Source organism: Salvelinus fontinalis, chromosome 31 (genome assembly GCF_029448725.1).
Source record: "Salvelinus fontinalis isolate EN_2023a chromosome 31, ASM2944872v1, whole genome shotgun sequence".
Classification (NCBI taxonomy): Eukaryota; Metazoa; Chordata; class Actinopteri; order Salmoniformes; family Salmonidae; genus Salvelinus; species Salvelinus fontinalis.
Window position 1 is genome coordinate 17571519 of NC_074695.1, and position 25836 is coordinate 17597354.

General features: G+C 48.5%; 1 protein-coding gene across 2 annotated transcripts in view; it reads right to left on the bottom strand.

Moving 5' to 3' along the window:
* The window catches only part of LOC129829690 (low-density lipoprotein receptor-related protein 1-like), a 251799-nt gene that overhangs the window by 105936 nt on the left and 120027 nt on the right, over positions 1-25836 (bottom strand). For both annotated transcript variants that reach the window (XM_055891550.1, XM_055891549.1), the window contains exons 6-21: positions 25172-25278; positions 24129-24282; positions 14689-14851; positions 10659-10881; positions 10384-10576; positions 9911-10060; positions 8401-8637; positions 7970-8150; positions 7495-7717; positions 7036-7225; positions 6622-6744; positions 6222-6362; positions 5360-5485; positions 4265-4381; positions 1489-1569; positions 916-1083 (exon numbers count right to left, since the gene is read on the bottom strand). In XM_055891550.1, the coding sequence (XP_055747525.1) occupies positions 916-1083; positions 1489-1569; positions 4265-4381; positions 5360-5485; positions 6222-6362; positions 6622-6744; positions 7036-7225; positions 7495-7717; positions 7970-8150; positions 8401-8637; positions 9911-10060; positions 10384-10576; positions 10659-10881; positions 14689-14851; positions 24129-24282; positions 25172-25278 (2577 nt within the window). The remainder of the gene's footprint in view (positions 1-915; positions 1084-1488; positions 1570-4264; positions 4382-5359; positions 5486-6221; positions 6363-6621; positions 6745-7035; positions 7226-7494; positions 7718-7969; positions 8151-8400; positions 8638-9910; positions 10061-10383; positions 10577-10658; positions 10882-14688; positions 14852-24128; positions 24283-25171; positions 25279-25836) is intronic.

Below are 25836 nucleotides of genomic sequence, written 5' to 3' on the forward strand. Positions count from 1 at the left end.
GGCCAGCTCATCCAACTCCAGCCTTTAACACCCCTGGCCAGCTCTTTCAACTCCAGCCATTAACACCCCTGGCCAGCTCTTTCAACTCCAGCCTTTAACACCCCTGGCCAGCTCTTTCAACTCCAGCCTTTAACACCCCTGGCCAGCTCTTTCAACTCCAGCCTTTAGCACCCCTGGCCAGCTCTTTCAACTCCAGCCTTTAACACCCCTGGCCAGCTCTTTCAACTCCAGCCATTGTTTAGACTTCAGCGGACTTCACTTTCTTTTCAGAAACAGTATCTAGAATGAAGGGAAGTTGGATGTGACCAGCTATCATATTAAACAATGCAACTGCATGATTTCAGCCATACTGAAGAGTTTAGTTTGAGATCTGCCTGAAAGCTCAGCTAACCGCAAAGCATAAACATATCCCCGAGAGCAGCAACATTAAGGATTAGTTTAAAGTGATGTCCTGGGGTGATGGGGCAGGCTGAGACATGCAGACATTACAGAAAGCATAGCCAGCAGAACACTGAACCTTTCAACGTTCTAACAAACATTCATTCTACAAACTCCAGCAGTTTGTGGAATGACATATACACAACCTGACATATGATACAGGCATTTAATGTGGTGATAGTTTACTAGTATACTAAAAAAGGACAAATATACCGTATACCCTCCTTCATATGAAGAGCAATAGCATCTGCAACGCAGACTGGGAGAATCATGCAACCCCATGAATTTCACTATGAGCTCAACATCCTGCCGTGTGTACTATAAAGGAGAGTACGGTGCTCTCCATCAGCGCCATACGGGTGGTACAGTAAAGAGCAATACTAGTCCATATTCTTTTCAGATCACGAACATCCGCTCTGAGGTGTTGGAAGCCAGGGTCAGGCACAGTGCAGCGGCAGTACCAGTATCAGTGCTCACCCTGGTTGGTACAGTTGGCGTGGGTCTCGTCGCTGTAGTCTCCACAGTCATTGTCCCCGTCACAGGTCCAGTACTCAGGGATGCAGCGGCCGCTGTTACACTTAAACTGAACACTGGAGCAGGAGTGGCTGCAGCCAGCCTCATCACTGTTGTCACCACAGTCGTTGTCTGAACACACACACGAGAGAGAGACAGAGAGAGAGACAGAGAGAAAAAGACAGAGAGAGAGAGAGAGAGAGAGAGACAGAGACAGAGACAGAGACAGAGAGAGAGAGAGAGAGAGAGAGAGAGAGAGAGAGAGAGAGAGACAGAAAGAGAGAGAGACAGAGACAGAGACAGAGAAGGCGCACACACACACACACACAGGTAACATTTATTATTAAATAAATAAATAAATAAATATATATATATTTTTTTTAATTAAGAACTTTCATGAATAAGCCATTATAAACGCTTAAATAAATGCTTAATACACTCGTATACAGGTTATAAATGCTTAGGAATGGTAATACTTACAATGCTTGAAGGAGACATAATGCCTAGTTAAATAATAGTTAAATAAATAATGCTCACCGTTATCACAGCGCCAGTTGACGTTGATGCAACGTCCGTTGGCACAGGTGAACTGGGTGAGGGGGAAGCAGGTGGGGTAGGCTGGGGGAGGAGAGAGGGAACCTTTCAAAATGGCGTCCTAGAAATACCATCATGGGCAACAAACAGACCTCTCTTGGCCCACTTGAAACTAAGTAGTGGAAGTGTCTAAAACCCCAAACGGGGTTTTCCAACACACACACAAATGCATCATAGCTAAAATGTTGCAGTATGTCTGGGTTGGATGTGGTGACTGCTCTGAGTTTTAGGAAATTAACAAACTGTCTGTCAGGTATGAAGAGTGCAGTGATTTTATTTTGAAACGCTGTGACCATGCGCAACATTTTGCCCGGAGTTCTAGCTTTCCATTGGAGCTGGAGATTCACCATGTTCGGGTGGCAGGTGACGTCAGTTAAAAAAAAGCCAGCATTAATATCCACTGTGGATCATCCAGCTCTGGCTCCTCTCTCCCATTGCTTGCAACAAATTCACGGATTTGAGGGAGGAGAGAGAGAAATCTTTCCAGAACTCTGCCACGAGACAGCCATCTCACCTCATTGTGAAATATCAAGTCGCCGTATTCTGTCTGGTATTCCTCCAATAACTGGCAGAATTGCCGTGATTCAGTTCCCTCCCAATTATAATGTTCACCAGGCGCACGACTTGCTGCATCACATTCTGTAAGTCACAGTCTGAGTTTAGCCACAAGTGCTTCCTGATGAATGATACAATAAAACCTAACAAAGGGAATATCCTCTCTTTCTCATCAGGCCATTGAGTCCCTTCTCCTTCCCTCGCATGTTTGGGGCGCCGTCAGTGCATACAGATACCAGATTTGACAGTCAATATTATTAACAGCAAAACATGTAACAAGGGCTTTCAGAATATCCTCTCCTCGTGTTTGTCCCTGAAGGGGAAGTAAACATAAAAGTTCCTTTATGAACGTCTCGTTTTGAAGGTAGCAGACCAAAACACATAATTGGGCAATGTCACTTATAGTACATCAGTGCGTTCATCAAGCGGAATACTGAAACACGGCGCCACGGATATGTCAGTAATCAGTTGCTTACCGATGTCCTCGTCGATGTCTTCTATGCGTCTTGTTATGGTCGAGTCTGAGAGTTGCAGTCCCTTAATTTGCTTTAGGATCGGACCCTTTTTTTCAATTTTGGCCTTAAATGACATACCCAAATCTAACTGCCTGTAGCTCAGGCCCTGAAGCAAGGATATGCATATTCTTGATACCATTTGAAAGGAAACACTTTGAAGTTTGTGTAAATGTGAAATTAATGTAGGAGAATATAACACATTAGATCTGGTAAAAGTTGTATTTTTTTAATCATCTTTGAAATGCTAGCGAAAGGCCACAATGTATTATTCCAGTTTAGGCGCAATTTATATGTTGGCCACTAGTTGTCAGCAATGTATGTGCAACGTTTTAGACTGATCCATTGAACTATTGCATTTCTGTTCAAAATGTTGTATCAAGTCTGCCCAAATGTGCCTAATTGGTTTATTGATACATTTTCAAGTTCATAACTGTGCACTCTCCTCAAACAATAGCATGGCATTATTTCACTGTAATAGCTACTGTAAATTGGACAGTTCAGTTAGATTAACAAGAATTTAAGCGTTCTGCCCATATCAGATATGTCTATGTCCTGGGAAATGTTCTTGTTGCTTATAACCTCATGCTAATCACATTAGTGCACGTTAGCTCAACTGTCCCATGGGGGGGGTCACCGATCCCGTAGAGGATTTATAAAATAGCATACAATATTTTGGCTGAGGCCAAAAACATTATTTGACAATCTTTGCGTCTGTGAAGGCCTTGTTTCTCGCAAGTATCCATGCAATCTCATATGTTGCCTCTGTCGTTTTCTCTGCAACAGTGCTAGATCTGTCCATCATTTTTGGTTGTCATTTGAGATGTCCTTTGAGTTGCTCTATTTTGTTGTTTCTGAGGTTGCTTTGTGGCGGATATGTTTTGTCAAAGTGGGCATGGTGTGAATGGAAATGTCGCTCTAAATATGCTCGTTAATAACAATTGACTGCCTTCTGGCAAATAAAACAAAGTGAGCTAGTCCCATCACGCAGTACCAAAAAATACGTTTCTGTGCATTTCTCTTGGAACTTTCTGTGTTCTTCTTGAATCGACCATATCCTTCTCTAGCCACCAGAGCCACGTTAGATACGTTAGCTAGCTGCATTTCCCTGCCGCCATCTTCCTGGTTTTCTTGGTTCTTCAGTGGTTGTTTGTTCATAGCCGTCACGTTGTTCTCCAGCTTTTCCCCCTCGTTTTCATTGTCAATAGATTTACGTTTCTTTTTTACAATAAATCGTCCCATGTCGACCAGACTGCAAAATTAGCTAGTAGCAAACTGATATGTGTCGGTCGCTGTAGCTGATCAGCTGCATTCTATTTCGGCAAGCGTTCTATTTTGGCCTTTCTGTTTAACAGCTGCACTATACTGCCATCTATCTGCCGTCCAGGGAACAATCAACATATTCAATGAAATGATTCAGGCCAGTATTAAACACATTGAATTGAAATTGTATCATTGCTATGTATTATGAATGTAAAATCACAGCGAGCCGCAAGAGTTCCTGCGGTCGCGCAATGAGTACCACTGGGCTAAAGCATAAATATACATCTGGTGACCAGGCTTCAGGTATAGTGAGATGAATTTCCAACGAAACACTACCAAGCAAAATATAGAATGCTACAGAGGTGATGTGTGATGAGATAAGGACCCACCACAGGAGGCCGGCTCGTCAGAACGGTCCCCACAGTCATCATCCAGGTCACATGTCCAGGAAGTGGGGATGCAGCGCCCACTGGCACACGCATACTGGTTGGGTGGGCACGTACGAGCTTGAAGGGGGTGGAAGATAATAGCATTATAGAGAGATGGGAAAGGTGTGTGTGTGTATGTGTGTATGTGTGTGTGTGTGTGTGTGTGTGTGTGTGTGTGTGTGTGTGTGTGTGTGTGTGTGTGTGTGTGTGTGTGTGTGTGTGTGTGTGTGTGTGTGTGTGTGTGTGTGTGTGCAGTATTGAGGAGTAGTTAACTACATGCAGTTCAACTAATAATGTAACTACATTTTGCAGTAGCTTGGTGGTAGTTAAACTAAATTCTAATGTTGGTAGTGTTTCCAGTAGTTAATGACTTTTTTGCCATGTAGCAGTGTAGCTAACTACAGGAACTACACACTACCTTTTACCATGTAGCGGTGTAGCTAACTACTGCAACTACACACTACTGTTTTACCATGTAGCGGTGTAGCTAACTACTGCAACTACACACTACTGTCTTACCATGTAGCGGTGTAGCTAACTACTGAAATTACACACTACTGTTTTACCATGTAGCGGTGTAGCTATCTACTGGAACTACACACTACTGTTTTACCATGTAGCGGTGTAGCTAACTACTGGAACTACACACTACTGTTTTACCATGTAGCGGTGTAGCTAACTACTGGAACTACACACTACTGTTTTACCATGTAGCGGTGTAGCTAACTACTGGAACTACACACTACTGTTTTACCATGTAGCGGTGTAGCTAACTACTGCAACTACACACTACTGTTTTACCATGTAGCGGTGTAGCTAACTACTGGAACTACACACTACTGTTTTACCATGTAGCGGTGTAGCTAACTACTGCAACTACACACTACTGTTTTACCATGTAGCGGTGTAGCTAACTACTGGAACTACACACTACTGTTTTATGCAAAAATAACAGAAAATACGGGTGAAATAGGCATCCGACCTGCCTAATTCGGACTTGAAACATAGTTTTTGTGTTCAATGGGCTAAATTACACATTATGTTAGGTGTGTGTACCTGAGCAGGTAGTATTGGACTCATCCTCATCGCTTCCACAGTCATTGTCCCCGTCACAGAGCCAGCGCAGGGGGATACAGCGGTTATTCTGGCACTTGAACCGGTCCGATGGACACGTGTGCAGGTCTGGAGGAGAGAAAAGAAAGACAGTAGGATTAGAATGTTAGAATTAGAAAGTTAGATCAATAGAATTAGAATGTTATATTTAGAATGTTAGATCAATAGAATTAGAATGTTATAATTAGAATGTAAGATCAATATAATTAGAATGTTATAATTAGAAAGTTAGATCAATAGAATTAGAATGTTATAATTAGAATGTAAGATCAATAGAATTAGAATGTTATAATTAGAATGCAAGATTAATAGAATTAGAATGTTATAATTAGAATGTAAGATCAATAGAATTAGAATGTTATAATTAGAAAGGGGATTTTCATTAACTGTAAGTTCATAAAGCTGACTTTACACATCTATAAGCACATTATGTTTTAGGATGCTGGAGCTTCTGCTGCTCTGACTGCTCTGTCATGCACTGGAAGTGGAACTTTCATGTATACACAGAGAAATCCTAGTTTTACTAATTGTCGCATGAAAAGAGAGATGGATGGAGAAACTATGGGCCTTTTTAACAATCAATGGATATTTAATATTCAATTGATGCATGTTTCAAAGAAGAGGCAGTATTAGTGCTGGATCAGCTTTAAACAAAGCTCATGCTCTGCTGCTGCTCCTACTCAGCTCATGATTCTCAACTGTGCGTGTCATGCATTGTTGTTATTGTTGTTGCTGTTGTTGTTGTTGTGTGTGTGTGTGTTGCTCAGTAACCATGGTGAAGGAGTGGTGGTGTGACACTACTCACGGCAGAGCTCAGGCGCCTCGTCGCTGTTGTCCAAACAGTCGTTGTCACCGTCACACTTCCATCGCTCCTGGATACAGCGGTTGTTCTTACAGGCAAACTCCCCTGGCTGACACTGAGGAGGAGGGATGTAGGTGGGGTTGGCTGGGGAGAGGAAAGGAGGAGACTGTTACGGATACTCTAGTAGAGCAACGTCTCTCAATCTCAGCTGTTCATATTCTGGAAATATGGGATGCATTTATCTACTTATGAGGGCTATTAGAACCAATTCAGCTGAAGAAAGCAGGTCTGAGACATTCGTTTCCCCACTCACCAGCTTAAACATGGACATTCCATACAGCATCCCAGATCAACTTAAAATTATATTTTAACATATTCTAATTGAGACCATCCCAATAGATACCTTTACAGGTGACATTGTCGTCATCCAGTATCTGGTCGTCAGCACAGCCACAGGACCTGCCATCAGGGATAGCCAGACACAGACTGCTGCAGCCTCCGTTTTTCACACGACACAGGTTGGTGCCTACAGAAACACCAACAGAAGACAGCAGACAGGGCCGTTAGCATTGTTACCAAGCTAATTTCCTATTTAGGCCATTAAAGTATTCATTTATTCATGCATTCATTCATTCACATCTAGGCTTGCTAAATCACTGACATGTTATAACCTTTTACGAAATTTGACAAGAAGTTTTGGCATGTGTTATGATGACACTTTATGACTTGCTTGTTCAATGTCTTGTATAGTTTTACCTAGTGTTACCCATTTAGTGTTACCTAGCATTATCCATATAGTACTTTCAATTAAAGTTACCTTGCTGCTGGTGAGCGTCATACACGCGGATCTCAAAGAGGGGTGGTCGTTCATTGCGGAGCAGCGTGACAGTGCTGGTGGTTGTGTCCAGTTTGAAGATGCTGCCGCCACGGTACTCGTTCCAAAACAGGAAGTGCTTGTAGTGACACAGGCCGAAGGCGTGGTTCAGCTCATTTCCCTCGTACACCATCTGACCAATGAGAGAGAGAAAATGATCATATGACACAGATCATGGTCATGGTTAAGGTCAAAACCATAGAATCCTTTTTTGTATATATATATTTTGGTAGTATTTGCTGACACTTGATTTAGACCGTTTGGTAATCAGATGGGATATAGGCAGGTGGGAGAAACAGTAGGAGTGTGGATGTGGAGATTGAACCTCGGTCTCTGGTGGGGAGATTTGTACATGTGTGATCATTAGGGTTAGGTCTAGGCTTAGTAAGCAGTCTAACTGACCTTGCGCTCTGTGGTGTTGAGGTAAACCATCTCGATACGGTCGTAGTATGCGTCCACCCAGTACAGGATGCCCTGCGGGATGTCCAGACTCAGGCCGTTGGGCCACAGCACTGTCTTACTGGTCAGCAGGACCTGGTCATGCGAGCCGTCCATCCACGCCTTCTTGATCTTCCCTCGGTTAGTCTTCTTGGGGTCCTCCTCCCAGTCTGTCCAGTACATCCACCTGGAACACAATCACACTTTCTGTTAGAGCAATACTACATTTGCAAACTTCCAGTAACTTTCCTGAACTTCACAGGTTTTCCAGAAATCCCCCAAAAAAGTGTTCCCCCCAGGAATCACACACCAGCATTTCTGGAAAACTTAGGAATTTGGGGAAATGTACAGAAATATTACAATACATTCTCATAGGGTGATGTCTCTGTGTGAGATGTATACTATAGCAAAAGAACATAAGGAGGGCATAATGTCTGACCCGTGCTGGGGGTCCACTACGATGGCACGGGGGTGGGTCATCTTGCCCTCAATGAGGGTCTTGCGTGTCTGAGAGGCTTTCTCCAACCTGGCCACACTGATGGTCTTCATGGGCCCGTCGTCTGTCCAGTATAGGTTACCTGCCATCCAGTCTACCGCTATCCCCTCCACGGTGTGGATGCCTGAGGGAAGGAAAGAAGGGAGGAAGGGACAGAGAGAGGGAGAGAGTGACTGTCTAATAGGGCTTTGTCTTGGCAGGGACCTCATGATATAATTTTTATCACAATTCCTAGGTAACTATCTGATACATCTCATGATTCTATACGCATCACGGTTCTATATGAATTGCGATTTGATTTTGTAATAGGGTGGAACAGAGGGTTGTTGTGATGCATTTCATGTTAAATACTATGGTACTAGATCAGTCCTTACCGTCCTTTAGTATGGTGTCTCTCTCTGTGCCATCGATCTTCTGCCGTCCAATTATGTAACTCACGGCGTCAGCGAAGTAGATGAATTCGCTCTCGGCATGGAAGTCCAGCGCCCTCGGGTTCATCAGATTCTCAATAGGGATCATGTACTCGTCTGGGACCTTGGCATTCATGTCCATGCCACGGATGATGCCAGGGCGACCCTTACCGTACACCAGGAACAACTCGTGTTCAGGTTCTGCAGAGGGAACATCAGAAAACATTACATCATTGTCAAGGGAACATCGCTGAACAGTTAGTTACAAGATTGGAGAAACACAACAATGAGACCTTTCTGTCCGAAGAGTATGTCGAAGTTATGTAAATGGTACATTTTCTTGCTTCGAGAGATTATATTCAACTCATATTGCTACTACATAAATTGCAGGTCTGTTCTGAATGGAGTTCTATGCTGAGTTGAGATTTTTTATTTTTATTTTTATTTCACCTTTATTTAACCAGGTAGGCTAGTTGAGAACAAGTTCTCATTTGCAACTGCGACCTGGCCAAGATAAAGCATAGCAGTGTGAACAGACAACAACACAGAGTTACACATGGAGTAAACAATAAACAAGTCAATAACATGGTAGGAAAAAGAGAATCTATATACAATGTGTGCAAAAGGCATGAGGTAGGCAATAAATCGAATAATTACAATTTAGCAGATTAACACTGGAGTGATAAATCATCAGATGATCATGTGCAAGAAGAGATACTGGTGTGCAAAAGAGCAGAAAAGTAAATAAATAAAAGCAGTATGGGGGGTGAGGTAGGTAAATTGGGTGGGTAGTTTACAGATGGACTATGTACAGCTGCAGCGATCGGTTAGCTGCTCGGATAGCAGATTTTTAAAGTTGTTGAGGGAGATAAAAGTCTCCAACTTCAGAGATTTTTGCAATTCGTTCCAGTCGCAGGCAGCAGAGAACTGGAAGGAAAGGCGTCCAAATGAGGTTTTGGCTTTAGGGATGATCAGTGAGATACACCTGCTGGAGCGCGTGCTACGGGTGGGTGTAGCCATCGTGACCAGTGAACTGAGATAAGGCGGCACTTTACCTAGCATAGCCTTGTAGATGACCTGGAGCCAGTGGGTCTGACGACGAACATGTAGCGAGGGCCAGCCGACTAGGGCATACAGGTCGCAGTGGTGGGTCGTATAAGGTGCTTTAGTAACAAAACGGATGGCACTGTGATAAACTGCATCCAGTTTGCTAAGTAGAGTATTGGAAGCTATTTTGTAGATGACATCGCCGAAGTCGAGGATCGGTAGGATAGTCAGTTTTACTAGGGTAAGTTTGGCGGCGTGAGTGAAGGAGGCTTTGTTCCGGAATAGAAAGCCGACTCTAGATTTGATTTTGGATTGGAGATGTTTGATATGAGTCTGGAAGGAGAGTGCTGTTGTGCTGTTGTGTGTGGTTTCCATGCTATGCTCAGTGTGTGGCATTAAACTAAATTAAATTGTAGAAAGTACTCACTCTTGCAGGACTTCCCATCGCTGCCCAGGCTGAATCCAGAGCGACAGCGGCAGGTCCAGGTCTTGTGGCTGTTCCCCAGCAGACAGAGGTCTGAGCAGCCTCCTGGCTTCTTAAACTGGTCCGGGGCACACGCATGACTCTTCTCTCTCACTGGGCACCAGGGGACAAGAAAGGGGTCAGGAGGCAGTGGTCAGAAGCAAATGATCAGCACTAGGCACCAACATGGCTACAACTAGATGCAGAGAGGTAGATACTCTTCTGGACTCCTCCAACCAGGATTTCAGGAAAACGGTACCATCATTTTGCTACCCTAGGCATGTATCTACATGGAGGTTGGCGTGTCTGGTGGTACACGTGCAGGGCTGGAACAAAAGCCTGTGCACACTACGTTCCAAACTTCATGGCAAAGATTGCCCCATTCCTACAGCGGCTGTTCTGGATACATACATGGGGGTTTGTGGGTGTGAACCTACCTGGGGGTTGGCGTCTCTGATGGTATACGTGCAGGGCGGCGCCGCGGTCCATCCTGGTAACCACCGTGTAGTCAGAGGAGTTGAAACGGTTGATCCGGATCACACTGGTCTTAGCGGGGTTCAGGTTGCCTTCGTCTGAGTTGGTGGCGTACAGGTAGTTCTCAAACACCGTCAGCCCATAAAGGTGTTCAATCTAACAGAATTACAACAGAAACACAGTCCGAGTTGGTGTCTGTATGTGTATTGTGTATGTGTGTATGTGTGTGTGTCCTCACCAGCAGGCCTTGTATGATGGTATGTCTGTTCTTGCCTTCGTAGTCCACCACCTCTACGTAGTCCAGGTAGGCATCAGCCCAGTAGACCAGCCTGTTGACCAGGTCCAGGGTGATACCGTGGGGGAACACGATCTTACTATCCACCAGCTTGGTCCGGTTCTGACCGTCCATGTCACAACGCTCCACCTTGGGAGTCTGACCGTAGTCCGTGAAGAATACCTTCCTGTAGAGAGCGAGGGGAGGTAGAGGAGCGAGGGGAGGTAGAGGAACGAGGGGAGGTAGAGGAGCGAGGGGAGGTAGAGGAGCGAAGGGAGGTAGAGAAACGAGGGGAGGTAGAGGAACAAGGTGAGGTAGAGGAGAGAGGGGAGGTAGAGGAGCGAAGGGAGGTAGAGGAGCGAAGGGAGGTAGAGGAGCGAAGGAAGGTAGAGGAGCAAAGGGAGGTAGAGGAGCGAGGGGAGGTAGAGGAGCGAAGGGAGGTAGAGGAGCGAAGGGAGGTAGAGGAGCAAAGGGAGGTAGAGGAGCGAAGGGAGGTAGAGGAGCGAAGGGAGGTAGAGGAGCGAGTGGAGGTAGAGGAGCGAGTGGAGGTAGAGGAGCGAGGGGAGGTAGAGGAGCAAGGGGAGGTAGAGGAGCGAGGGAAGGTAGAGGAGCGAGGGGAGGTAGAGGAGCGAAGGGAGGTAGAGGAGCGAAGGGAGGTAGAGGAGCGAAGGAAGGTAGAGGAGCGAAGGGAGGTAGAGGAGCGAAGGGAGGTAGAGGAGCGAAGGGAGGTAGAGGAGCGAAGGAAGGTAGAGGAGCGAAGGGAGGTAGAGGAGCGAAGCGAGGTAGAGGAGCGAAGGGAGGTAGAGGAATGAGGGGAGGTAGAGGAGCGAAGGGAGGTAGAGGAGAGAGGGGAGGTAGAGGGGCGAAGGGAGGTAGAGGAGCGAGGGAAGGTAGAGGAGCAAAGGGAGGTAGAGGAGCAAAGGGAGGTAGAGGAGCGAAGGGAGGTAGATGAGCAAAGGGAGGTAGAGGAGCGAAGGGAGGTAGAGGAGCAAAGGGAGGTAGAGGAGCGAAGGGAGGTAGAGGAGCGAAGGGAGGTAGATGAGCAAAGGGAGGTACAGGAGCAAAGGGAGGTACAGGAGCGAAGGGAGGTAGAGGAGCGAAGGGAGGTAGAGGAGCGAAGGGAGGTAGAGGAGCGAGGGGAGGTAGAGGAGCGAAGGGAGGTAGAGGAGCGAAGGGAGGTAGAGGAGCGAAGGGAGGTAGAGGAGCGAGTGGAGGTAGAGGAGCGAGGGGAGGTAGAGGAGCGAAGGGAGGTAGAGGAGCGAAGGGAGGTAGAGGAGCGAAGGAAGGTAGAGGAGCGAAGGGAGGTAGAGGAGCGAGTGGAGGTAGAGGAGCGAGGGGAGGTAGAGGAGCAAGGGGAGGTAGAGGAGCGAGGGAAGGTAGAGGAGCGAGGGGAGGTAGAGGAGCGAAGGGAGGTAGAGGAGCGAGTGGAGGTAGAGGAGCGAAGGGAGGCAGAGGAGCGAAGGGAGGTAGAGGAACGAAGGAAGGTAGAGGAGCGAAGGGAGGTAGAGGAGCGAGTGGAGGTAGAGGAGCGAGGGGAGGTAGAGGAGCAAGGGGAGGTAGAGGAGCGAGGGAAGGTAGAGGAGCGAGGGGAGGTAGAGGAGCGAAGGGAGGTAGAGGAGCGAGTGGAGGTAGAGGAGCGAAGGGAGGCAGAGGAGCGAAGGGAGGTAGAGGAACGAAGGGAGGTAGAGGAGCGAAGGGAGGTAGAGGAGCGAAGGAAGGTAGAGGAGCGAAGGGAGGTAGAGGAGCGAGTGGAGGTAGAGGAGCGAGGGGAGGTAGAGGAGCAAGGGGAGGTAGAGGAGCGAGGGAAGGTAGAGGAGCGAGGGGAGGTAGAGGAGCGAAGGGAGGTAGAGGAGCGAAGGGAGGTAGAGGAGCGAAGGAAGGTAGAGGAGCGAAGGGAGGTAGAGGAGCGAGTGGAGGTAGAGGAGCGAGGGGAGGTAGAGGAGCGAGGGAAGGTAGAGGAGCGAGGGGAGGTAGAGGAGCGAAGGGAGGTAGAGGAGCGAAGGGAGGTAGAGGAGCGAAGGGAGGTAGAAGAGCGAAGGAAGGTAGAGGAGCGAAGGGAGGTAGAGGAGCGAAGCGAGGTAGAGGAGCGAAGGGAGGTAGAGGAATGAGGGGAGGTAGAGGAGCGAAGGGAGGTAGAGGAGAGAGGGGAGGTAGAGGGGCGAAGGGAGGTAGAGGAGCGAGGGAAGGTAGAGGAGCAAAGGGAGGTAGAGGAGCAAAGGGAGGTAGAGGAGCGAAGGGAGGTAGATGAGCAAAGGGAGGTAGAGGAGCGAAGGGAGGTAGAGGAGCAAAGGGAGGTAGAGGAGCGAAGGGAGGTAGATGAGCAAAGTGAGGTACAGGAGCGAAGGGAGGTAGAAGAGCGAAGGGAGGTAGAGGAGCGAAGGGAGGTAGAGGAGCAAAGGGAGGTACAGGAGCGAAGGGAGGTAGAGGAGCGAAGGGAGGTAGAGGAGCGAAGGGAGGTAGAGGAGCAAAGGGAGGTGCAGGAGCGAAGGGAGGTAGAGGAGCGAAGGGAGGTAGAGGAGCGAAGGGAGGTAGAGGAGCGAGGGGAGGTACAGGAGCGAAGGGAGGTAGAGGAACGAAGGGAGGTAGAGGAGCGAAGGGAGGTAGAGGAACGAGGGGAGGTAGAGGAGCGAAGGGGAGGTAGAGGAGCAAAGGGAGGTAGAGGAGCGAAGGGAGGTAGAGGAGCAAAGGGAGGTAGAGGAGCGAAGGGAGGTAGAGGAGCGAAGGGAGGTAGAGGAGCGAGGGGAGGTAGAGGAGCGAGGGGAGGTAGAGGAGAGAGGGGAGGTAGAGGAACGAGGTGAGGTAGAGGAGCAAAGGGAGGTAGAGGAGCGAGGGAAGGTAGAGGAGCGAGGGGAGGTAGAGGAGCAAAGGGAGGTAGAGGAGCGAAGGGAGGTAGAGGAGCGAAGGGAGGTAGAGGAGCGAGGGAAGGTAGAGGAGCGAAGGGAGGTATAGGAGCGAAGGGAGGTAGAGCAGAGAGGGGAGGTAGAGGGGCGAAGGGAGGTAGAGGAGTGTGTGGGGATATTAAATTGAGGAAAGGGAGGACTGACCGCATTATAATGTTTATTATAATTCTTCAATTTATATTTGACCCCTCACATTTAAGATGCACCAAACCATTTTGACGTGCCAGCATCAACAAGGGTAAGTGATCATGCATGTTGCATGTGTGTGTATGTCTTAGAGGAGGAAGTGTTCTGACTGACTAAGGGCTGGGTGGGCAGTCACCTGACTGACTAAGGGCTGGGTGGGCAGTCACCTGACTGACTAAGGGCTGGGTGGGCAGTCACCTGACTGACTAAGGGCTGGGTGGGCAGTCACCTGACTGACTAAGAGCTGGGTGGGCAGTCACCTGACTGACTAAGGGCTGGGTGGGCAGTCATCTGACGGACTAAGAGCTGGGTGGGCAGTCATCTGACTGACTAAGAGCTGGGTGGGCAGTCATCTGACTGACTAAGAGCTGGGTGGGCAGTCCCCTGACTGACTAAGAGCTGGGTGGGCAGTCATCTGACTGACTAAGAGCTGGGTGGGCAGTCATCTGACTGACTAAGAGCTGGGTGGGCAGTCCCCTGACTGACTAAGAGCTGGGTAGGCAGTCATCTGACTGACTAAGAGCTGGGTGGGCAGTCCCCTGACTGACTAAGAGCTGGGTGGGCAGTCCTCTGACTGACTAAGAGCTGGGTGGGCAGTCAACTGACTGACTAAGAGCTGGGTGGGCAGTCCCCTGACTGACTAAGGGCTGGGTGGGCAGTCATCTGACTGACTAAGAGCTGGGTGGGCAGTCAACTGACTGACTAAGAGCTGGGTGGGCAGTCATCTGACTGACTAAGAGCTGGGTGGGCAGTCAACTGACTGACTAAGAGCTGGGTGGGCAGTCACCTGACTTTCTAAGAGCTGGGTGGGCAGTCACCTGACCAGAACGACCAAGGGGAAGTACACAAGAAAGCATCTCAGGGCACTTCTTAGGGGTCTCTGGGGTTGTTATCGGGGTAGTGCTCACCCCATGAGGGGGTCCAGGGCGATGCCTTTAGGGTTGTAGAGATCCTGATCCAGCAGAGTGACACATGTCTGGCCGTCGACATTGCACACAAATATACGATCGTCCACGTTGTCCAGAAAGTAGAAGTTTCCTGTCAGCCAGTCAATAGCCATCTGCTCCACATCTGGTGGGATAGAGTGAAGAGGTTACAGTGCCTTGCAAAAGTATTCACCCCCTTTGGCATTTTTCCTATTATGTTGCATTAGAACCTGCAATTTAAATTGATTTTTATTTGGATTTCATGTAAAGGACATACACAAAATATTCAACATTGGTGAAGTGAAATATAAAAAAATACTTGTTTCAAAAATGTATGAAAAATAAAAAAATGAAAAGTGGTGTGTGCATATGTATGCACCCCCTTTGCTATGAAGCCCCTAAATAAGATCTGGTGCAACCAATCACCTTCAGAAGTCACATAATTAATTAAATAAAGTCCACCTGTGTGCAATCTAAGTGTCACATGATCTCAGTATATATACACCTGTTCTGAAAGGCCCCAGAGTCTGCAACACCACTAAGCAAGGGGCACCACCAAGCAAGTGGCACCATGAAGACCAAGGAGCTATCCAAACAGGTCAGGGACAAAGTTGTGGAGAAGTGCAGATCAGGGTTGGGTTATAAGAAACTTTGAACATCCCAAGGAGCACCATTAAATCCATTATTAAAAAATGGAAAGAATATGGCACCACAACAAACCTGCCAAGAGAGGGCCGCCCACCAAAACTCACGGACCAGGCAAGGAGGGCATTAATCAGAGAGGCAACAAAGAGACCAAAGATGAGCTGCAAAGCTCCACAGCGGAGATTGGAGTATCTGTCTCTAGGACCACTTTAAGCCATACACTCCACAGAGCTAGGCTTTACGGAAGAGTGGCCATAAAAAAGCCATAACCTAAAGAAAAAAATAAGCAAACACATTTTGTGTTTGCCAAAAGGCATGTGGGGGACTCCCAAAACATATGGAAGAAGGTGCTCTGGTCAGATGAGACTAAAATGTAGCTTTTTGGCCATCAAGGACAATGTCTGGCACAAACCCAACACCTCCCATCACCCCGAGAACAGCATCCCCACAGTGAAGCATGGGGGTGGCAGCATCATGCTGTGGGGATGTTTTTCAACGGCAGGGACTGGGAAACTGGTCAGAATTGAAGGAATCATCTGTTGCCACAAGAAAAGGTCAACCAGTGAAGAACAAACACCATTGTAAATACAACCCATATTTATGCTTATTTATTTTCCCTTTTGCACTTTAAGCATTTGTACATCATTACAACACTGTATAGATACATAATATGACATTTGTAATGTCTGTTCTTTTGGAACTTCTGTGAGTGTAATGTTTACTGTGAATTGTTATTGTTTTTTTCACTTTGTATATTATCTTCTTCACTTGCTTTGGCAATGTTAACATATGTTTCCCATGCCAATAAAGCCCCTTGCACTGAATTGAATTGATAGACAGACAGAGAGAGAGAGTTAGAGAGAGACAGAGAGAGAGAGAGTGAGAGAGAATTAGAGAGAGAGCGAGAGAGAGAGAGAGTTAGAGAGAGAGGAGACTAAACAAGAGCAGCATTGTAATTTATGAGTTCCTGTCATGGTGTTACGCTGGCTAGTCTAGAGGGTTGTCCACCACTTGAATGGAGTGACATACTTTCAAAGAAAGAGGGGAGGGGAGAGGAGAGGGAGAGAAGGAGAGAGAGAGCGAGACAGACAGAAAAAAATATCGGAGCTGAACTGACCCAAACACAGCCCATTAGTCCAGCTCACCCAGTGGGAGAGAAAGAGATTAACCCTCTCCACCAACCCACAGCCTGCTTGGTGACCTGACATGACCCAACCCTGACTAACAACCCTGCCTCATTCATATACCCTTTTCACACAACTGAGTTGAGCCAAGCCGAGCCAAGCTAAGCCAGGCTGTACTGGTTATGTATCTGCCATAGTTGCTGGAACCGTGCTTAAAATGACAAGGTTAATCAGAGACAGCCCAGCAAAATACAGTTGGAATCGGTATGGTAGTGTAGAAAGGATTACACTTGTCCATGGGAAAGACAGACAACACACACTTGTTCTGTCTGAGCACTGACTGACTGCCTGACTCACTGGCTGAATAGCTAGCTGACTGACTGGCTGCCTGGTTAACTGACTCACTGCCTGGCTGACTGGCTGAGAAGATTGACAGCAGAACGAGGAAAAATAGCTGGGTTTGAATGAAATGCTAATGGTGTTATTTTGGAGGCTGTGGTTCGTCCCTCTTGGTTTCTTCCAGCTGACTACCCGAGCAGGGGCTAGTCTCTGACAATGAGAGTCTATCTGTGAGAAGGCGGTTGGGTAGGGACGGTGGAGGGGCAGTTCCACAGAGAGACCAAGCCTGTCCCATCCTACCCCTCTATAGTTTGCCTGTCCCATCCCACCCCCCTTGTAGTTTGTCTGTCCCATCCCACCCACTTGTAGGTAGCCTGTCTCATACTATCCCTGTAGTTTACCTGTCCCATCCCACTCACTTGTAGCCAGCCTGTCCCATCCAACCCCCTATAGTTTGCCTGTCCCATCCCACCCACTTGTAGGTAGCCTGTCCCATACTACCCCTGTAGTTAGCCTGTCCCATACCACCTTGTAGTCAGCCTGTCCCATCCCACCCCCCCTGTAGTAGCCTGTCCCATCCCACCCCCCTGTAGGAGCCTGTCCCATCCCAACCACCTGTAGTAGCCTGTCCCATCCCACCCCCCTGTAGTAGACTGTCCCATCCCACCCCCCTGTAGTAGCCTGTCCCATCCCAACAACCTGTAGGTAGCCTGCCCCATCTCACCCCCTGTAGTTGGCCTGTCCCATCCCACCCCCTGTAGGTAGCCTGTCCCATCCCACCCCCCTATAGTTACCCCGTCCCATCCCATCCCCTGTAGTTAACCTGTCCCATCCCACCCCCCTGTAGTAGCCTGTCCCATCCCAACCACCTGTAGGTAGCCTGTCCCATCTCACCCCCTGTAGTGTGCCTGTCCCATCCCACCCCCCTGTAGTAGCCTGTCCCATCCCAACCACCTGTAGGTAGCCTGTCCCATCTCACCCCCTGTAGTGTGCCTGTCCCATCCCACCCCTCTATAGTTTGCCTGTCCCATCCCACCCCCCTTGTAGTTTGCCTGTCCCATCCCACCCACTTGTAGGTAGCCTGTCTCATACTATCCCTGTAGTAGCCTGTCCCATCCCACCCCCTGTAGTTTGCCTGTCCCATCCCACCCCCCTTGTAGTTTGCCTGTCCCATCCCACCCACTTGTAGGTAGCCTGTCCCATACTACCCCTGTAGTCAGCCTGTCCCATCCCACCCCCCTATAGTTAGCCTGTCCCATCCCAACCCCCTATAGTTAGCCTGTCCCATCCCACCCCCCTATAGTTAGCCTGTCCCATCCCACCCCCCTATAGGTAGCCTGTCCCATCCCAACCCCCTATAGTTAGCCTGTCCCATCCCAACCCCCTATAGTTAGCCTGTCCCATCCCACCCCTGTAGTTAGCCTGTCCCACCCCACCCCCCTATAGTTAGCCTGTCCCATCCCACCCCCCTATAGTTAGCCTGTCCCATCCCAACCCCCTATAGTTAGCCTTTCCCATCCCAACCCCCTGTAGTTAGCCTGTCCCATCCCACCCCCCTATAGGTAGCCTGTCCCATCCCACCCCCCTATAGTTAGCCTGTCCCATCCCAACCCCCTATAGTTAGCCTGTCCCATCCCAACCACCTATAGTTAGCCTGTCCCATCCTACCCTCCTGTAGGTTGCCTGTCCCATCCCAACCACCTATAGTTAGCCTGTCCCATCCTACCCTCCTGTAGGTTGCCTGTCCCATCCCAACCACCTATAGTTAGCCTGTCCCTTCCTACCCTCCTGTAGGTAGCCTGTCCCATCCCACCCCCTGTAGTGTGCCTGTCCCATCCCACCCCCCTGTAGTAGCCTGTCCCATCCCAACCACCTGTAGGTAGCCTGTCCCATCTCACCCCCTGTAGTGTGCCTGTCCCATCCAACCCCTCTATAGTTTGCCTGTCCCATCCCACCCCCCTTGTAGTTTGCCTGTCCCATCCCACCCACTTGTAGGTAGCCTGTCTCATACTATCCCTGTAGTAGCCTGTCCCATCCCACCCCCTGTAGTTTGCCTGTCCCATCCCACCCCCCTTGTAGTTTGCCTGTCCCATCCCACCCACTTGTAGGTAGCCTGTCCCATACTACCCCTGTAGTTAGCCTGTCCCATCCCACCCCCCTATAGTTAGCCTGTCCCATCCCAACCCCCTATAGTTAGCCTGTCCCATCCCACCCCCCTATAGTTAGCCTGTCCCATCCCACCCCCCTATAGGTAGCCTGTCCCATCCTACCCTCCTGTAGGTTGCCTGTCCCATCCCAACCACCTATAGTTAGCCTGTCCCTTCCTACCCTCCTGTAGGTAGCCTGTCCCATCCCACCCCCTGTAGTGTGCCTGTCCCATCCCACCCCCCTGTAGTAGCCTGTCCCATCCCAACCACCTGTAGGTAGCCTGTCCCATCTCACCCCCTGTAGTGTGCCTGTCCCATCCAACCCCTCTATAGTTTGCCTGTCCCATCCCACCCCCCTTGTAGTTTGCCTGTCCCATCCCACCCACTTGTAGGTAGCCTGTCTCATACTATCCCTGTAGTAGCCTGTCCCATCCCACCCCCTGTAGTTTGCCTGTCCCATCCCACCCCCCTTGTAGTTTGCCTGTCCCATCCCACCCACTTGTAGGTAGCCTGTCCCATACTACCCCTGTAGTTAGCCTGTCCCATCCCACCCCCCTATAGTTAGCCTGTCCCATCCCAACCCCCTATAGTTAGCCTGTCCCATCCCACCCCCCTATAGTTAGCCTGTCCCATCCCACCCCCCTATAGGTAGCCTGTCCCATCCCAACCCCCTATAGTTAGCCTGTCCCATCCCAACCCCCTATAGGTAGCCTGTCCCATCCCACCCCTGTAGTTAGCCTGTCCCACCCCACCCCCCTATAGTTAGCCTGTCCCATCCCACCCCCCTATAGTTAGCCTGTCCCATCCCAACCCCCTATAGTTAGCCTTTCCCATCCAAACCCCCTGTAGTTAGCCTGTCCCATCCCACCCCCCTGTAGGTAGCCTGTCCCATCCCACCCCCCTATAGTTAGCCTGTCCCATCCCAACCCCCTATAGTTAGCCTGTCCCATCCCAACCACCTATAGTTAGCCTGTCCCATCCTACCCTCCTGTAGGTTGCCTGTCCCATCCCAACCACCTATAGTTAGCCTGTCCCTTCCTACCCTCCTGTAGGTAGCCTGTCCCATCCCACCCCCTGTAGTTAGCCTGTCCCATCCCACCCCCCTATAGTTAGCCTGTCCCATCCCAACCACCTATAGTTAGCCTGTCCCATCCTACCCTCCTGTAGGTTGCCTGTCCCATCCCAACCACCTATAGTTAGCCTGTCCCTTCCTACCCTCCTGTAGGTAGCCTGTCCCATCCTACCCCCTATAGTTAGCCTGTCCCATCCCACCCCCCTATAGTTAGCCTGTCCCATCCCAACCCCCTGTAGTTAGCCTGTCCCATCCCACCCCCCTATAGTTAGCCTGTCCCATCCCAACCACCTATAGTTAGCCTGTCCCATCTCACCCCCTGTAGTGTGCCTGTCCCATCCCACCCCCTGTAGTTAGCCTGTCCCACCCCACCCCCCTATAGGTAGCCTGTCCCATCCCAACCACCTATAGTTAGCCTGTCCCATCCTACCCTCCTGTAGGTAGCCTGTCACATTCTACCCTCCTGTAGGTAGCCTGTCCCATCCTACCCCCCTGTAGGTAGCCTGTCCCATCCTACCCCCTGTAGGTAGCCTGTCCCATCCTACCCTCCTGTAGTTAGCCTGTCCCATCCCACCTTCCTGTAGGCAGCCTGTCCCATCCCACCCTCCTGTAGGCAGCCTGTCCCATCCCACCCTCCTGTAGTTAGCCGTTCCCAGCTAGTGACTCCAGCAGTTATTTAAGCAATAAGAGGGTGTGGTATATGGGCAATATACCATGGCTAAGGGCCGTGCTTAGGCACAACACATCACGTAGTCCTTGGACACAGTCCTTAGCCATGGTATATTGGCCACATACCACAAACCCCCGAGGTGCCTTATTGTTATTATAAAATGCTTACCAACGTAATTAGAGCAGTAAAAATAAATGTTTTGTCATACCTGCATTCAGGGCTTGAACCACCCAACTTATAAATCCTGTAATAAACTGGGTGGTTCAAGCCCTGAATGCTGATTGGCTGACAGCAATGGTATACTCTATGTTATGTCGTGCCTAAGAGCAGCCCTTAGCTGTGGGATATTGGTCATATACCACACCCACTCAGGCCTTATTGCTTAATTATAGCCTGTCCCAGGGCTCTGTGACTTAAAATGACATTTGTAGTGAGTCCCACGGTAGGTTTGGCCACTTCCAAAGACAAACCCCAGGTTGGATGAACAATGTTAAACCATGCTGCTACAGGGCTATTCCACAGTGGCACAGAGATAGCCTGTTCCCAGATCTGTTTGTGCTGTCTTGCCAACTCCTAAGGTCATTGTCACACCAATGGCACTGTCATGACGTTGCCTGTTTAGGTACATTAAGCCCATTCCCCTCTCCCTACCACTCCCTGCCTCCCCCTTTCCTCCTTCAACCCATGCTGTGGTCACAGAAAGACGTCGTAAATTCCTGAGAATCTCCTCGTGGCCAAACAGTATTAGAGAGAGGGTAAACTTTCAGGACAAAGGAAGTTTTCTTCCACCTCACAGAACTTGAGATACGAACAGATTTCATGTTCCTGAAAAAGTATTAAAGATCGGTGAAGATTCCAGCTATTAACCGGTCCGTTGGTCACAATGTGGGAAACTCATGGGAGACTGTGTGGCTACACTACCATACCGCTGTTTATATAATAACCTCAGATATGAGGTTTACATCTGAGTGTTGTATAAAATGAATGAGTGAGTATGATACTGTTTGTATAATTGTGTAATATGATTTTGGACTGTTTAATGAAGAAAAATACAAATCCCTTTTGATTTGAACTAAATCCGAGGACCCGACCCTGAGCCAGGTGGGTCAGACATCCTGGGACAGCCCCTCTCTGCTATCCGAATAAAAACCCAACTCTGAGAAATTATCAACAGACCATGTTTTTTCTCTATAGGAGGAGAACGAAGGTTAAGTACCATTGCTGAATCTTTAACAATACCACATGGTTAAACTCTTAGATGAATAAGAACAAGTCTTTGATATTGACTACTAGTCTGTAGCTAGGAATTAGGTATCATTGAACGCGAAGAAAGACAACCGCCGAAACATCCATTCTATAACGAATGTCACTCTGAACTATCCTGAACTGTGTGTGTGTGTGTGTGTGTGTGTGTGTGTGTGTGTGTGTGTGTGTGTGTGTGTGTGTGTGTGTGTGTGTGTGTGTGTGTGTGTGTGTGTGTGTGTGTGTGTGTGTGTGTGTGTGTGTGTGTGTGTGTGTGTGTGTGTGTGTGTGTGCGTGTGTGTGTGTGTGTGTGTCTGTGTGTCTGTGTGTGTGTGTCTGTGTGTGTGTCTGTGTGTGCGTGCAGGCATGTGTGGTGTGTGTGAAGTAAAACAACATTCTTCCTTACTTAAGGCAATGCAAACTAGTGACATCTATTTGTCCTTTGACCTCCTCCAGGGACACCAGGTCCTGTAGTTGTAGGTTGGCTTGGAGGGGATTCCAAGACCAGGGGACTGAGCAATCCAAGGACCTTTTTCCATTGCTCGGTTTACATTTTCGGGACTCTTAGAATATAACAAGATTGAGATCTGAGTTTGAATGTGTTTTCATTTCGAGCTAGAAGAGAGGATAGATAAGATGTCATTTTTCCTGAAATGGCCTTATAAATAAGAACGTACCAGTGTTTGAGCCTGCGTGTTGCTAGTAATGTCCACCTGACCGCACTGTAGAGATCACAATGGTGAGTTAGACTTCTCTGATTGGTGTCAAGACGAAGGGCTGCATGATACACAGAGTCAAGAGCCTTCAGTGTAGCGATTGAGGCACATACAGTCAATAGTATCACAATAGTCCAACACAGAGAGAAAAGTACAACTAATCAACTCCTTTCTGGCGGCAAAGGAAAAACAAGGTAATTAAACCCAATACGTAGCTTGAGTTTCTTGACAAGGTTCTCTCCACCCAAACTCCCAGATATTTGTACATTTTGACTTGCTCTATAGAATGTCCTTCCAACATAGTAATTACGTAGTTTTCAGAGTGTTTAGTATTGGAAAATACCATTCATTTTGTTTTAGAGGAATTCAGAACAATCTTCAAATCGTACAGATTCTGTTGAATAATGTTAAAAGTTGTTTGAGATTTTTCAAAAGCCAAAGTCAAACTGCTGCCACTTAGAGAACAGTGTCATCCGCATAGAAATGTACATCAGCTGTCTCAATATGGCTCCCAATGTTGTTGATATAGATAATAAAAAACCACAGGGGACACCCGAGCACAACTCTACGGTGTCCGACATTCAACCATCTGCCTTAACACACTGGGTTCTATAGCTAGTTCACAAACCACTCCAGAGCATGACCAGTAATCCCAACACCAGTAATCCCAACCCACTTCAATCTCTGCACCAAGAGTATGGTCCACAGTGTCAAACGCCTTTGACAAGTCTGAATACATATATACAATGCTGCTTCCCATCCAGGGCACAGTGTATGTGTCACTAGTCTAGGTTCAGGTCACCCAAAAGGACAAATTCAGATTTGACATTCTGAGATAATAATTCTAAAATAGAATCCAGAGAGCCAATAGCAGATGGGGGTGTAGAGTAATTTAGCACCATGTCAGGGCAGCACTGTTCTTGAGCAGGAACCTTTATCAGAATATTGCTGCACTCATCATTCTGGTCTGCACTGTAATGCAGGTTTCGGAGTCGGGCGCCGCCGAGTGGTATTGCATCACGTCTATAGTGTGTGTGTGTTTATGTGTGCATATGTGTGTGTTCTTCCAGTAGGAGTGGTAGGTAGGCTCCTCTACTCAGGGTGCAGGATGAGTGTGTGTGTGTGTGTGTGTTCTTCCAGTAGGAGCGGTAGGTAGGCTCCTCTACTCAGGGTGCAGGATGCGCGTGTGTGTGTGTTCTTCCAGTAGGAGCGGTAGGTAGGCTCCTCTACTCAGGGTGCAGGATGCGTGTGTGTGTGTTTGTGTTCTCTACTCGGTGCAAGCTGTGTGTGTGTTCTCTACTCACGTTGAAGGCTGTGGGTGTGTGTGTGTTTGTGTGTTCTCTACTCACGGTGCAAGCTGTGTGTGTGTGTGTTCCCTACTCACGTTGAAGGCTGTGTGTGTGTGTGTGTGTGTGTGTGTGTGTGTGTGTGTGTGTGTGTGTGTGTGTGTGTGTGTTCTCTACTCACGGTGCAGGCTGAGTGAGATGTTAATTATCCTGATGTTGTTGACAGTCTTCAGCTCAGGGATGGAGGCACACTTCAGGTGGGTGTTGGCGGACGAGTCGCCCACGTCGATCCAACACACTGTCTCCTGGGCGTAGTTGAAGTCCATGGCAGTGGTCTGTTTTTCAACAACAATAATAATAGCTTGGGTTTTATATAGCGCTTTTCAAAGACCCAAAAACGCTTCATAATAGTTTCAATGTACAGTTAAAAAGTACAAATCCCAGAGGATAAGACATCAGCATTATAAAACACTTATTTCCAACCTGGTCCAGGTGTAGGGGTTACGGACAGGGACAGGGACAGGGACAGGGTCAGGGTCAGGGACAGGGACAGGGACAGGGACAGGGACAGGGACAGGGACAGGGACAGGGTGGTGAGTGGATAGTTAGATGACATTTTGTTAAAATCAAATCCAATTGTATTTGTCACATGCGGAAAATAAAACAGGTATTTTTCACCTTACAGTGAAATGCTTACTTACAAGCCCTTAACCAACAATGCAGAGCTTTGAAAAAGAAAAAAAATATGTGCTGAATAAACTAAAGGAAAAATAGTAACACAATAACATAACAATAATGAGACTAAATACAGGGGGTACCGGTACCGAGTCAATGTTGCGGGGTACAGGTTAGTCAAGGTAATTTGAGGTAATATGTACATGTAGGTAGGGATAAAGTGACTATGCATAGATAATAAACAGAGAGTAGCAGCAGTGTATGTGAAGAGTGTGAAGGAATGTGCATGAATGTGTGTGTGTGTGTGGCGTCAATATGCATGTGTGTGTTTTGTGTGTGTGTGTCCCCGTGTGTGTCACTGTGTGTGTCCCCGTGTGTGTGTCCCCGTGTGTGTGTCCCCGTGTGTGTGTGTGTGTGTGTGTGTGTGTGTGTGTGTGTGTGTGTGTGTGTGTGTGTGTGTGTGTGTGTGTGTGTGTGTGTGTGTGTGTGTGTGTGTGTGTGTGTTGGAGTGTCGGTGAGTATAATAAGGAAATCAAAAAGAGCTCTAACCTTCTTGGTGCTGATGGCCGGGAGGCGGGTGGGCATGCCACTCAGAGACGTACAGCGGATGTCATTGAGGTTAGCGATCAGCAGCACCGGCAGCTGTTCCACTGGATCTGAAAGATGGAGGAGAGGGAGGGAGAGGGAGGGAGGGAGGGAGGGAGGGAGGGAGGGAGGGGAAAGAAGGAGAGGTCGAGAGGGAAGATGGTGAGAGGAGAGGGATGATGGTGAGAGGAGAGTGATTAAAGGAGAGGGATGATGGTGAGAGGAGAGGGATAAAAGGAGAGGGATGATGGTGAGAGGAGAGGGATAAAAGGAGAGGGATGATGGTGAGAGGAGAGGGATAAAAGGAGAGGGATGATGGTGAGAGGAGAGGGATAAAAGGAGAGGGATGATGGTGAGAGGAGAGGGATAAAAGGAGAGGGATGATGGTGAGAGGAGAGGGATTAAAGGAGAGGGATGATGGTGAGAGGAGAGGGATAAAAGGAGAGGGATGATGGTGAGAGGAGAGTGATTAAAGGAGAGGGATGATGGTGAGAGGAGAGGGATAAAAGGAGAGGGATGATGGTGAGAGGAGAGGGATTAAAGGAGAGGGATGATGGTGAGAGGAGAGGGATAAAAGGAGAGGGATGATGGTGAGAGGAGAGGGATAAAAGGAGAGGGATGATGGTGAG